At 38.1% G+C, this 13,511-nt stretch overlaps 1 protein-coding gene across 15 annotated transcripts in view; it reads left to right on the top strand.

The window, feature by feature from the left end:
• Nucleotides 1-13,511, top strand: part of msn (serine/threonine-protein kinase msn) — a 154,494-nt gene that overhangs the window by 77,233 nt on the left and 63,750 nt on the right. For all 15 annotated transcript variants that reach the window (XM_071657672.1, XM_071657669.1, XM_071657667.1 and 12 more), the window contains exons 5-6: nucleotides 5,725-5,854; nucleotides 13,040-13,192. In XM_071657672.1, the coding sequence (XP_071513773.1) occupies nucleotides 5,725-5,854; nucleotides 13,040-13,192 (283 nt within the window). The remainder of the gene's footprint in view (nucleotides 1-5,724; nucleotides 5,855-13,039; nucleotides 13,193-13,511) is intronic.

Below are 13,511 nucleotides of genomic sequence, written 5' to 3'. Positions count from 1 at the left end.
ACTAGCAAATTAGATTGATGGTTTGCAGAATAAAGTTAAAAGAACTAAACGTATTAAGTGCTGAAAACCAAATAAGAATTGAAAATGGTGTAAATATTGAATGTGTACACCTGTAAGACAATTGTGGTCAAAGTCAAGCTGATCTGTGATCAAGCTTTCCACACATCCTATATATCCTATCAAAAGACATGGTCATCCATGGCTTGCTACCATGACAGTACTAATATTGATTTTATTAGTATGTTGGTATAACTTCTAGCTGAATCCTATTTTTTTCTTTTTGAGCAATAAGTGTGAAGCATCCTTTACACCGTGGCAAGTCCCTGAAATGCCAGAAATGCACTCGTATTTTATATGGATTTCAAGTAAGGCAGTCATTGTCCATGAACCCTGCCAAAACAGCCTTTAGCAAACTGGCATGTACTTCAGATGAACAGGCAACCACCATAGGTCAACTGGCATTGGAGAATAAGTGACACTTAACCCCAAATGTTGCAGAGCTGTTGAGCTTCATCAAGGAGGTAGCATATGTCAAATACATAGTGGTTAGTGAAACTATAAATTTACTGTCTTAGGTATATGATCACTTATTAACATGGTCTAATACAACGTTAACAAGGTTTGCAGACTTCAATGATTTTTTGTTATCCATCACAGAGGAATTTGTAGAGGAACCATACACTCCTTATAAATGAAATTTTGAAAAGGTGCTAACATGAACCACAGAAAAGGATATAAACAACTGAAGTCAAGAGGAATCTAGTTTGAGAGGTGATGAATATGGTTGAATAACCGAAGATAGGGAAAAAATTGCCGTTGTATGCATTATACAAAATTGAAGGTAATTCACAAATTGAAACTAGAAACTATAAGAGTGCTAGTACCACATCACAAACTGGAATGAGGAATACAGAAGATTATTGATACAAAAGTAGGGGCATCTTTTGCTCAGGTAGTCCCTGACTACATACAAAGATGTTTCCTTACTGATAGGACTGACTAAGGAGAACCACCACGAATTAATTCATACTCACTGTCTCTAAGATGTGCTCTCATCAATTTGATCAAGGTGCAAAAGTTTTGAATAGTATGCATGAATTGTCAGTCTCGGGTAGAAAATGTTTGAAAGAATTACCCTTTACTTTGTCACTGGCTTATGACTAAGCTTTAAGAAATTTAAAAAGAAAATGCAGGAATTTTGACAGACAATGAACAGAGTGCTTTATTTATCTCTGATAAAAAATTGTTGAACTTGTATGGATGCGATTGTTTATACTGTTGCAGTGATGCATCAAAGGGTGTGTTTCATTAGGTGGTGTGAGCCAGTCATTGGTATCTGACATATGAGTGGGCAGTTGCATTTTTCCTGCTGTTGTTATACTAGTAACAGTTATATCAGTTTTATCTTTAGCACATCGTTTTATGAGGATTTTTTTTTTTCTGAGACAGCAACTAAGGCCCTAATGTAAGTGAAGGTTCTGGAACGATGAAGAATGTGTGGAAGGAGAGAACATCATCTCGTATAGCAAAATGGATATGTTTGAAGGAATAGTTGTTCCAGCAATACTATATGGTTCCAAGGCATGGGCTATAGATAGGGTTGAACGGAGGAGGGTGGGTGTGTTGGAAATTAAATGTTTGAGGACAGTATGTGACATGAAGTGGCGAGTAAGTAATGAAAGGTTAAGAGAGATATGTGGAAGTAAAAAGAGTGTGGCTTAGAGAGCAGAAGAGGGTGTGTTGAAATGGTTTGGACATATGGAGAGAGTGAGTGAGGAAAGACTGACAAAGAGGATATATGTGTCAGAGGTAGTGGGAATGAGAAGTTGGAGACCAAAATGGAGGTGGAAGGATGGAGTGAAAAAAAATTTAGAGTTATCGGTGCCTGAACATACAGGAGGGTAAGAGACATGCAAGGAATGGAGTGAATTGGAATGATGTGGTATACCGGGTTTTACGTGCTGTCAGTGGACTGAACCAGGATATGTGAAATGTCTGGGGTAAACCATGGAAAGGTATGTGCGATCTAAATGTGGAAAGGGAGCTTTGGTTTGGGTGCATTACACATGACAGCCAGAGACTGAGTCGTAGAAGGTGACTAAGAGGGGAAGGAGCGGGGGGGCTGGAAATAAACCCCCCCTTTTTTTTTTCCAAATGAAGGAACAGAGAAGGGGGCCAAGCGAAGATCTTTCCTCTAAAGTTCATTCCACTGTTCTTGATGCTACCTTGTTGATGCGGGCAATGGCGAATATGTATCAATCAACCCCCAGGGGTGGATGAACAGCTGGGTTGACTGTAGACCAGCCACCGCAACCAGGATTCAATCCAGTGCGCATGACCTTAGGCGGCCTATGAATGCTTTATGGTCGGGAACACTTAACTGCCTCACCACAGACAGATTATATCAAAAATACATATCAGATCCATTGAATTGTCTGAATTTTATCTCTGCTGCCTTGGAACAAAACATGAAGTTGTCATACTTTTACCCTCAATATCTCCATGGAAATTAATCTGTGATGGAAAAGGTCTGAAATGACGCTAATCCAGTGCAAGAGAATTAAAAAAAAAACTCCCCCCCTCAGTGGAATATCACTTTGATAAGTTTTAAAGAAATTACTTAAAACTATAGTGTACCTTTCAGTATATTTGTTTGGAAGAGTGTTAGGTTGATGGAGAAGGCCATGACTAGCAGCATAGATGCTCCATATTCATGTAAGGATTTGACTTTAAGTTATTATTTCGCTGTACATGCGCCAAAACATGTTACACACTTTTTTTCATAGCACAGTTTTACATGCTCTGTACCTATCATTTATTCTTACACATATAGTTATTTATATATGATATGCTTTATTTACATATTTACACAAAACATTTACATGAATTAAGGAAAAGATTATCTTAATTTTCATCAAAAATATAATCACTGATACAAGAGAAATTATTTCTCATAAAAAATGAGTACAATCGTGGCTGCGTGACTTTGGCTTCCTGCTTTGATGATACAATTACAGGGTTTTTGACGATTTATGGTTGACTTTGATGCATTCCTTTTTTTTTTTTTTTTTCAGCTGTGTTGTTAGATTGCTGATGGCATTTGCTGTAACAGATAGAAGCATAGAACATAGGTGGATTCATATGGGCATGTGGCATTGTAAGGCTTAACCTTTAGAGGGGAAGGGTAACTGTTTCACTGTATGGCACTTTCGAAGGTGGAATTCTTCCTTAAACGTCCATAGTATATTATTGAAAATGAGAGAGCATATATTTCTAGGACCATCAGCAGTGAAGAGTCAGTTTCACTATCAGTAACAGAAATGGATTTTAATCATTAAATGATTGTTAATTATTTCCAGGCGTGAAATGAGTACCATGTGTCCATACAGAGGCGCATTGTCCAAATACACACCAAACACATCCCCCAAAATATTGCACAGTAAATAAACAAACTGTAGTGAGAACAGCAAGTCCAGTAGAGACTAAGGAAATGGATTTTATGGTTCTTCCTCATTTGGAGAAGAGTAGAAAATGGAATTAGAATCATTAAGCAATAATTGAAGTGCCAGCAAATGCAAAGATGGACAAAGCAGTGAAAGAAATAGAAAAGAAACCTGATCAGCATGGTGTGATATCTTATGAATTATGCACAGAGAGGCTAACTGACAAATTATGAGTTTTATCTTTTTTCTTCTCTCAAACAAATGATAGTGAACTGGTAATTTAACACAAATTTATCTGCCTCTATTCTTTAAAGGTCTAGACCATAGGGACCTATGCTTCATCCCTTGTTGTTCTTCATTGTTGTTATTATTGTTTAACCTCAGGATCCTGTTTATGGGGCTCCTGCAGTTTTAAGGATGCACATTATGCAAAGAAAGGGACATGATGGACTTTTTTTGTAGTGAGAAAGTGTAATGAGACTGTGCTCCTTTTTGCTACTGATGATAATCTTGAGCATCTCTGAATGCTACTTCTCACTCATGGTGTAACCTTTGTAATCTTATTTTTTTAGGCTCCATTCGAGGACAAAAGTCAGCATCAAGGTCAGGCCTTATTGAAATATCAAGAGTTTACTGAAAGGGAAGAAGTTATTTGCAGATGGAGTCCAGTAACAACTCTTCTTCAAAGTTAACATGCATATATGATATTGATAACATTACTACTTTTGCATACACCAATACCCTGACTTGCTTTGTTTGAACTTAGAGACATTTTGTTCCTGAACCACTTGGGAATTAAGGCAGATTTTCAGCTTGCAACACATCTTCTGTGCAACTGGTTTAGTTTTTTATCTACATTTTTAATGTACAAAATAATCTTTTGATAATAGATTGTCAGGATATTTTCAGGTATTTTTGTACTTATCATTCATATGTTGATGATGTCTTGGTGGTATACTATTTGATTTGTGTCCCACTAAATGCCGTATGTGTTTGTATCCCACTTGCTGGCTTTACATTTGTAAACAAAAGATTGCTTGATGCACTCTGGTTCGTGTACACCACTACACCTGCTACCCCAAATTAAGTTTTAGTTATTCCAGTTCTTCAAGGAATTATCAGAATCTCCTTAGAAAATGAATATGATTTGATGAGCAGGGAATGAAATGTATAGGTTGGGTTGGGGTAGTTAAGCTTATGTTAGATTATGTAGATATTACATTCTTGGAGGAGGTGTGTTAGGAGGAGGAGATGGTTCTAGAACAGACTTGGATGTGGACCAGCTTTCATAACTGCTGATTGGTTACTAGACTCCTTTATAATTGTTTGCAATATTTTCTTGTATAATCTCCATCAGGTAATAAGCTTCAGCTTCACATAGTTTGTATGGTATCTTGAATGTGGTCGTATGAAACAATTAAGAATTTTGTTTATTTTATGGTTTATCATGTAAAAGAAATAGGGAAATGGATGTCATTTAGTTCTGAATCATATAAAGTTTAAGATTCATTGAGGTGAAGGTGTATCTGTGGTGGGAGGTTGGAGGCTTTGCAGTTTTCCCTTTGATTATCAGGGAAATTTGAATTGAGTCGGGGGAAAATCAGGATTTTTTTTTCCTATGGGAACATTTTGATATGACAAACTGGGTAGAATGTGTAGATATAATCCACAGAAGTCCAGGTGTGCTGTAGGGAACATAAAGAAAAGTAACTTAAGTGACAGGGCCCCATGTCTGTTCATTCTGCTGCAGACAAGTATGAGGAACTGTTTGGAAATACTGAGACATTTTCAAGAACTGGACAAATTACTGAAGGTGAACTAGACCTACCAGGTTGTTTAACATAAAATAAGCATAATCCTGCAGCATTAAACAGCCTGGTAGACCATACCCTCTCCAGGGATGCTTGGTCTCAAAATGAGCTGCAGTGGTAGAGGACAGCCTCAGAAATCAGTGTAAGGTATATGGAAGGTAACTAAATATGTATAGTGCATCTTTTTTTTTTGTGCATGAAACCCTTGAATGTGTTTTGCCAATGCTAACATATCCTCATGTTTATCTAGAGCTGCCAGTTTGTTTACTGCACTCTTTCCATAACTTTTCCCCTCTCATTTGGTACTATTTTTTTCACTGTTAGTATTTGTGTTACCCATTTTTCATGTTCTGTGGTAATGACTACATATCATGTATCTTTATGTATGAGAAGAGGATGAGTTTTTATTTGTTATTTTGATAATTTTGAATGGTTATCAAAGTGTTTTAGCAAAATATTATGCATTTCAGTTTTCACACCACCGAAACATCGCTACATATTATGGTGCCTTCATCAAAAAATCCCCTCCAGGGAAGGATGATCAACTATGGCTCGTGATGGAGTACTGTGGAGCAGGGTCTGTCACAGACCTTGTCAAATGTAAGAGCACTGATTATTCTTTACAGTATATCCTCCCAGACCTGGACACTCTGAAGTTAAGGTCCTTCAGATCCTGGATGTTTTGGAAACCTGCTGTTTTCTTGGTGTTGTCTGGGTTATGTGAAAGGCAAAGAGTAAAGAAAGACTGATTACTCCTTTCATGATTAGTACAAGTAATAGGAAGGGAAAGACTAAGGTGGAGACGAATGGATGGAGTGAAAGTCTTTAAAGTGTGAGGGCCTGAATTTTTTGGAGTTTAAAGGATAGGGGAAATTGGAATGATGTGATAACCAGGGGCAAAGGGCTGAACCGAGGCATATAAAGTGGTCAGGAGAAACCATAGAATTGGCTTGGGTCTTGGCTGTGGAAGGTGATGCTCTGGTTTTGGTGCATTGTACAAACAGGGCAAAGGTGGATGTGAGCAAATGAGCCTTTGTTTTTGTCTTCTTGGCAGTGCCTTACTAGATATGAAAGTAATAAAAAATGCATTAGTGGAAAAGGATGTTTTGTATGTGTGATGCAAGTAACCCAGACAAAAGAGTGTAGATTTGGGCATCTATTGTCTGACTTTGGAAGAAAATAGGATATATATCCTAAGTCCAGAATACATCCCAAACCCAATACTTGTGCACACAAGTCAGTCTGGGTTTGAGAGGATATACTTTACTGTATATATTGTGTTTTGGTTTATAGAACTTTTTCACTTAGTAGCTTGTTTAGAACCTTAAGGCTCTGTGATATTATTATGTATTTTCTTAAGTACTTGTGCACCTGGCAGAGGTGAAATTCAAGTCAAATTGTTGTGCAGAATGAGTCTTTATCATATAAAACATAGCAATACCTTCCATGTTGATCAGGAAACTGTTATGCTCTTTAACTCTGATTTTCAAGGTTGATCCTTAAAAATCCATAATTCTTGACACCAAGCAATGTGATTTGGGGATTTATAGATTTTTAAAAACTTAGGCCCACATTGTTTTGCACATAAAACTAAAAGAAATTATTTTGCATATAAAACTATAAAAGAATGTTTGATACAAATGTACCAAAAGTCATTGTATGGAACTTGCTTTGAAACTGAGTGGGTGAGGTGGATCACTGGTACATATAATACATCTTAAGCAACTTACTAAGCAATACCAATTAGTCTTACAAAAAAATCTCAGTTATTCATTTCAATTGATTTGTGTTTAGGATTGACAAAATTTTTCTGTCATGGGGTATCGTAATCAAATAGGAACAAAGAATTTACGATGGATTTACGCCACCTGTAGATGAGTAGTATTAGTATTAATCAGTAAGATTAGTAATGTCATTTTTGTGATTCATATTAGAAAATTGTCCCACAGCTTGTTTTGCATATAAAACTGTAAAAGAACATTTAATACACATACTAATTGTCGTTGTATGGAACTTGCTTTGAAATTGAGTGGTTGAGGTAGATCACTGGTACACATGAGCCATCTTTAACAACTGACCAAACAATACCAATTACTCTTACAATAAACTTCCAGTTATTAATCAGTTTAATTTCAGTTGATTGATGTTTGGTATTGACAAAATTTTTTTGTCATTAGATATCGTAATCGAACAGGAATGAAGAATTTACAAGAGATTTACATCACCTGTAGAAAAGTAATGCTGTTATTAGTCAGTAAGCCTTGCACCTATTGTCATAAATGAGCGGATGTTTGTGTGTGTGTGTGTGTGTGTGTGTGACTGTGTTTGTAATTGATTTTATTGTATTGGGAGTGAGTTTTATACTTATGGGGCCCCACCCTTTGAACTATTTCTGCTGCCATGCATTACTGACCATTACTGATTTACTATAAAAGCACCTCTTTACATGTGCTCTTACAAGTTTCATGCTAAACCATTTGGCAGTAGAATTGATTTCCAGCTGCATTTCTGAGGAGCATGAATTCTCTAGTATAATATGAAAATGGTGATTGGTGTTATTTTATTTTTCATCAGGACAGAACTATAAAGTTTATATTTTTTGCATTAATATTTCATGAGAACATTTGATCAGAGGGAAAAACAATGAAAAAAAATGAAAATATCGTATAGATCTGATGACTGTAGAATGACATAAACTTCCTCAAGTGTGACAGAGTTCCTGCTCTTTATGCTCATTATGAAGTGTCAGACTAAGAGGGATGCTAAACAGCCCCTTGGTGCCATCACATGTGCATTTTTCAAAAACATCACATATCATTGCTGTACAGTAATATGTTATTAAATTACAGTAAACCCCCTTTCTGATGGGCTTCATTGCAAATTTTTCTGACCCATCAAACTGTGTTAGGATTTAACTGATTAGCCCCTTAGTTTCTGACCTTGGTTTAGGATTCAGGGTATCAGAACATGCAGCACCCAGTTGCATTTTACCTCAATTCCTTTTTCTTTGTTTGTTTTCTTTTCCCATGTGCATAGTTTTACCCTGATTTTCAATAATTCATTGATGCAGTATTATCTTTTATACACTTGCACCTACTATGAAAAATTTACTTTGAAATTTTAAGACAGAACAAGATAGCTTGGTCACCGCCTGCCAGTCTGCAATAAGCATCCGTGTGGTCAACACATAAACAAACTTAGTGCTCATTTTTTCATGCAGTTGCAGTGCATTTAGCATAAAGGCCCATCTTTTCTGTATTAAACGTAGCAGATAAGAATGATATCAGCAATGTTTGTGCTAAAAGATCCAGGAAACACTTCAGCATTTCTGGAAAGCTGAAAATTATTGTGCATCATGAGCACAGGGAGAGTACCTTGTGCCTTATGCAAGTCCCATTTCTGATGATAAGGTGATTCAGATAATTTCAGGTGATTCTGGAGAGATTTCTGTCAGATTCATACTCGTTCGTACTCTTCCCTGGATACCTCCATCCTTGAAGGAGTAAGCTAGGGTTCAGTTACGATTGTTGATATTATTATTATTATTTTTATTTGCTTTGTCGCTGTCTCCCGCGTTTGCGAGGTAGCGCAAGGAAACAGACGAAAGAAATGGCCCAACCCACCCCCATACACATGTATATACATACACGTCCACACACGCAAATATACATATCCATACATCTCAATGTACACATATATATACACACACAGATACATACATATATACACATGCACACAATTCACACTGTCTTCCTTTATTCATTCCCATCGCCACCTCCCCACACATGGAATAACATCCCTCTCCCCCCTCATGTGTGCGAGGTAGCGCTAGGGAAAGACAACAAAGGGCCCATTCGTTCACACTCAGTCTCTAGCTGTCATGCAATAATGCCCGAAACCACAGCTCCCTTTCCACATCCAGGCCCCACAGAACTTTCCATGGTTTACCCCAGACGCTTCACATGCCCTGATTCAATCCACTGACAGCACGTCAACCCCGGTATACCATATTGATCCAATTCACTCTATTCCTTGCCCGCCTTTCACCCTCCTGCATGTTCAGGCCCCGATGACTCAAAATCTTTTTCACTCCATCTTTCCACCTCCAATTTGGTCTCCCACTTCTCCTTGTTCCCCCCACCTCCGACACATATATCCTCTTTGTCAATCTTTCCTCACTCATTCTCTCCATGTGGCCAAACCATTTCAAAGCACCCTCTTCTGCTCTCTCAACCACGCTCTTTTTATTTCCACACATCTCTCTCACCCTTACATTACTTACTCGATCAAACCACCTCACACCACATATTGTCCTCAAACATCTCATTTCCAGCACATCCACCCTCCTGCGCACAACTTTATCCATAGCCCACGCCTCGCAACCATACAACATTGTTGGAACCACTGTTCCTTCAAACATAGCCATTTTTGCTCTCCGAGATAATGTTCTCGACTTCCACACATTCTTCAAGGCTCCCAGGATTTTCGCTCCCTCCCCCACCCTATGATTCACTTCCACTTCCATGGTTCCATCCGCTGCCAGATCCACTCCCAGATATCTAAAACACTTTACTTCCTCCAGTTTTTCTCCATTCAAACTTACCTCCCAATTGACTTGACCCTCAACTCTACTGTACCTAATAACCTTGCTCTTATTCACATTTACTCTTAACTTTCTTCTTTCACACACTTTACCAAACTCAGTCACCAGCTTCTGCAGTTTCTCACATGAATCAGCCACCAGCGCTGTATCATCAGCGAACAACAACTGACTCACTTCCCAAGCTCTCTCATCCACAACAGACGTCATACTTGCCCTTCTTTCCAAAACTCTTGCATTCACCTCCCTAACAACCCCATCCATAAACAAATTAAACAACCATGGAGACATCACACACCCCTGCCGCAAACCTACATTTACTGAGAACCAATCACTTTCCTCTCTTCCTACACGTACACATGCCTTACATCCTCGATAAAAACTTTTCACTGCTTCTAACAACTTGCCTCCCACACCATATATTCTTAATACCTTCCACAGAGTATCTCTATCAACTCTATCATATGCCTTCTCCAGATCCATAAATGCTACATACAAATCCATTTGCTTTTCTAAGTATTTCTCACATACATTCTTCAAAGCAAACACCTGATCCACACATCCTCTACCACTTCTGAAACCACACTGCTCTTCCCCAGTCTGATGCTCTGTACATGCCTTCACCCTCTCAATCAATACCCTCCCATATAATATACCAGGAATACTCAACAAACTTATACCTCTGTAATTTGAGCACTCACTCTTTGTCTTTGTACAATGGTACTATGCACGCATTCCGCCAATCCTCAGGCACCTCACCATGAGTCATACATACATTAAATAACCTTACCAACCAGTCAATAATACAGTCACCCCCTTTTTTAATAAATTCCTCTGCAATACCATCCAAACCTGCTGCCTTGCCAGCTTTCATCTTCCGCAAAGCTTTTACTACCTCCTCTCTGTTTACCAAATCATTTTCCCTAACCCTCTCACTTTGCACACCACCTCGACCAAAACACCCTATATCTGTCACTCTATCATCAAACACATTCAACAAACCTTCAAAATACTCACTCCATCTCCTTCTCACATCACCACTACTTGTTATCACCTCCCCATTAGCGCCCTTCACTGAAGTTCCCATTTGCTCCCTTGTCTTACGCACTTTATTTCCCTCCTTCCAGAACATCTTTTTATTCTCCCTAGAATTTAATGATACTCTCTCACCCCAACTCTCATTTGCCCTCTTTTTCACCTCTTGCACCTTTCTCTTGACCTCCTGTCTCTTTCTTTTATACATCTCCCACTCAGTTTCATTTTTTCCCTGCAAAAATCGTCCAAATGCCTCTCTCTTCTCTTTCACTAATAATCTTACTTCTTCATCCCACCACTCACTACCCTTTCTAATCAACCCACCTCCCACGCTTCTCATGCCACAAGCATCTTATGCGCACTCCATCTCTGATTCCATAAATACATTCCATTCCTCCCCCACTCCCCTTACTTCCATTGTTCTCACCTTTTTCCATTCTGTACTCAGTCTCTCCTGGTACTTCCTCACACAAGTCTCCTTCCCAAGCTCACTTACTCTCACCACCCTCTTCACCCCAACATTCACTCTTCTTTTCTGAAAACCCATACAAATCTTCACCTTAGCCTCCACAAGATAATGATCAGACATCCCTCCAGTTGCACCTCTCAGCACATTAACATTTGTGTAATTTATCTTGTTTTCATCTCCAGAGGAGATATAACAGACCACTGCATCCAGGATGATAGAACATCACACATAAGTAGTACATGCCATAAAGATGCACATACCTCCAAAAAGTAACTTCTTTTTCATACAGAATCAGAAGTAAAAGCTAATGCTACAGTTAGCCAATAATACAGTGCCTGCATGAAACCTTGTCTGCTGCCCCATATATTTTCAAAGGCGATGTCATACTTATGTTTAATTACTCTGTCATCTTTCTTTTGGTTTTGATTACCATCTGAAGATGTCTCGGCATAGAATGAGCAAGGTTCCTGAAGTATTATGGATCCATATTTTGAGTTCATAGGGTCTTGAGCTCCAGAAGGAGGAGAAGTACTGTTGAGGTGTTGTAGGAAGCATCTGCCTGATTGTGTATTCTTAGGGCCTAGTGCACCTAGAAATCTTTTTTTTTTTTTTTCTGTCTCCCGCGTTTGCGAGGTAGCGCAAGGAAACAGACGAAAGAAATGGCCCAACCCACCCCCATAGAAATCTTATGTATACCTAGATTTTCTTACTTCCAGGCGAGAATTTAGGCTTACTCCTCTTTAGAAAGTTCAGAGGCATCCATCTTGGAGTACAAATAGAGGAAGTTCAGTGCCCAGAAGTAAATTCTCAAAATGTAGAGGCAGCCTAAGGCTGGTACTCATGCCATTAGAAACACTAGTCTCAACGACAAGATGTACACTGGTTTCTCCCTGGGAGCATCATGTGCTTTTACTCACAGTAAACCATAGCCATTTATCACCTTTCTTAACACATGTTGGGATGGATATTTTTTTTTATAGACACTGTGCACTTTCCTCCACATTTTTTACATTCCAAATACTGATTGATAGTATATAGTGTACTCAGGCTTTAGCCTACCATACATTTTCAAGAATTCATGCAGTGTTTGATTGAAGCTTAAAAGTAAAACCTTTTGACCTGATGCTGCCTTACATATTGGGAACTCTGTTTTCTGCTGTACATTTTCTTTGCTTTTATAGGCAGGGTGGTAATCAGTTGGAGCAATTAGCCATGATATCATTTGGTATAGTTGTTTACCTTAAAATTCTTTTTGTTTCATTTGTCATTGGTTGCAGATTTTTGTCTCCACATTTTCATCAACACTTTAATGAATGGGAATTAGAGGAACTAGGCTTTAGGCCCTGTGACATTCAGATGTGTATTTTCGCATTTTGAGAATCTCATTCACATTTTCATGTTTTGATAGTCGGTTTCCTCATGTTAAACAGAAAGGTAAGTGCAAAATAAGTTGCATATGTATTAAGGAATTTACTATAAAATTGGCATGAGAAGGTTCTTCATCACATGATGCACTAATAGTTTATTGCATGATAGCTTGTATACAATGTGATAGACTTTAAAATTTCATAGAAGATCCAAACTATTTGTCTTTTCTGTCCCTAGAATATTTTACTTAAACCTTTTTTTTCACTACAAGTAGATTTTGCTGAAATTGCTCTAAAATAGTTTTTTATTACAGCTACCAAGGGCCAAAGTTTAAAAGAAGAATGGATTGCATACATTTCTCGGGAGATCCTCCGTGGTTTGTCACATTTACACGCAAGTAAAGTCATCCATAGAGACATAAAAGGCCAAAATGTCCTCCTCACGGATAATGCTGAAGTTAAATTAGGTGAGTTCTGTGTGTTGCAAAACAGTTGTTAGGTAGAGTTATTTTTTAGGTGAGACTTCTTTTCATATATTGAAGCCAACTTTTCCTTTACACCTCTTTTATTGTTTACATTTAGACAGAAATACCAGGGTAGTGCACTGTGGATAGTAATATCTTACTCCAACAAATTTCACTGGTGAAGCTGGTCACTTGTATGGTTTTGATTACCTTTTAGATACTTTTTTGTTGAGTTATTGGGCGCATCATCAATAAACTGAATTAAATACAAGATGTAAGAAGCTTTGCTAGCTAACTTTTAGATTATACAGAAAGCTTTGAA

This window comes from Panulirus ornatus, chromosome 65 (genome assembly GCF_036320965.1).
Source record: "Panulirus ornatus isolate Po-2019 chromosome 65, ASM3632096v1, whole genome shotgun sequence".
NCBI lineage: Eukaryota > Metazoa > Arthropoda > Malacostraca > Decapoda > Palinuridae > Panulirus > Panulirus ornatus.
The sequence above is the reverse complement of the archived record's forward strand: the minus strand, read 5'-3'. Positions and strand labels throughout refer to the sequence as shown.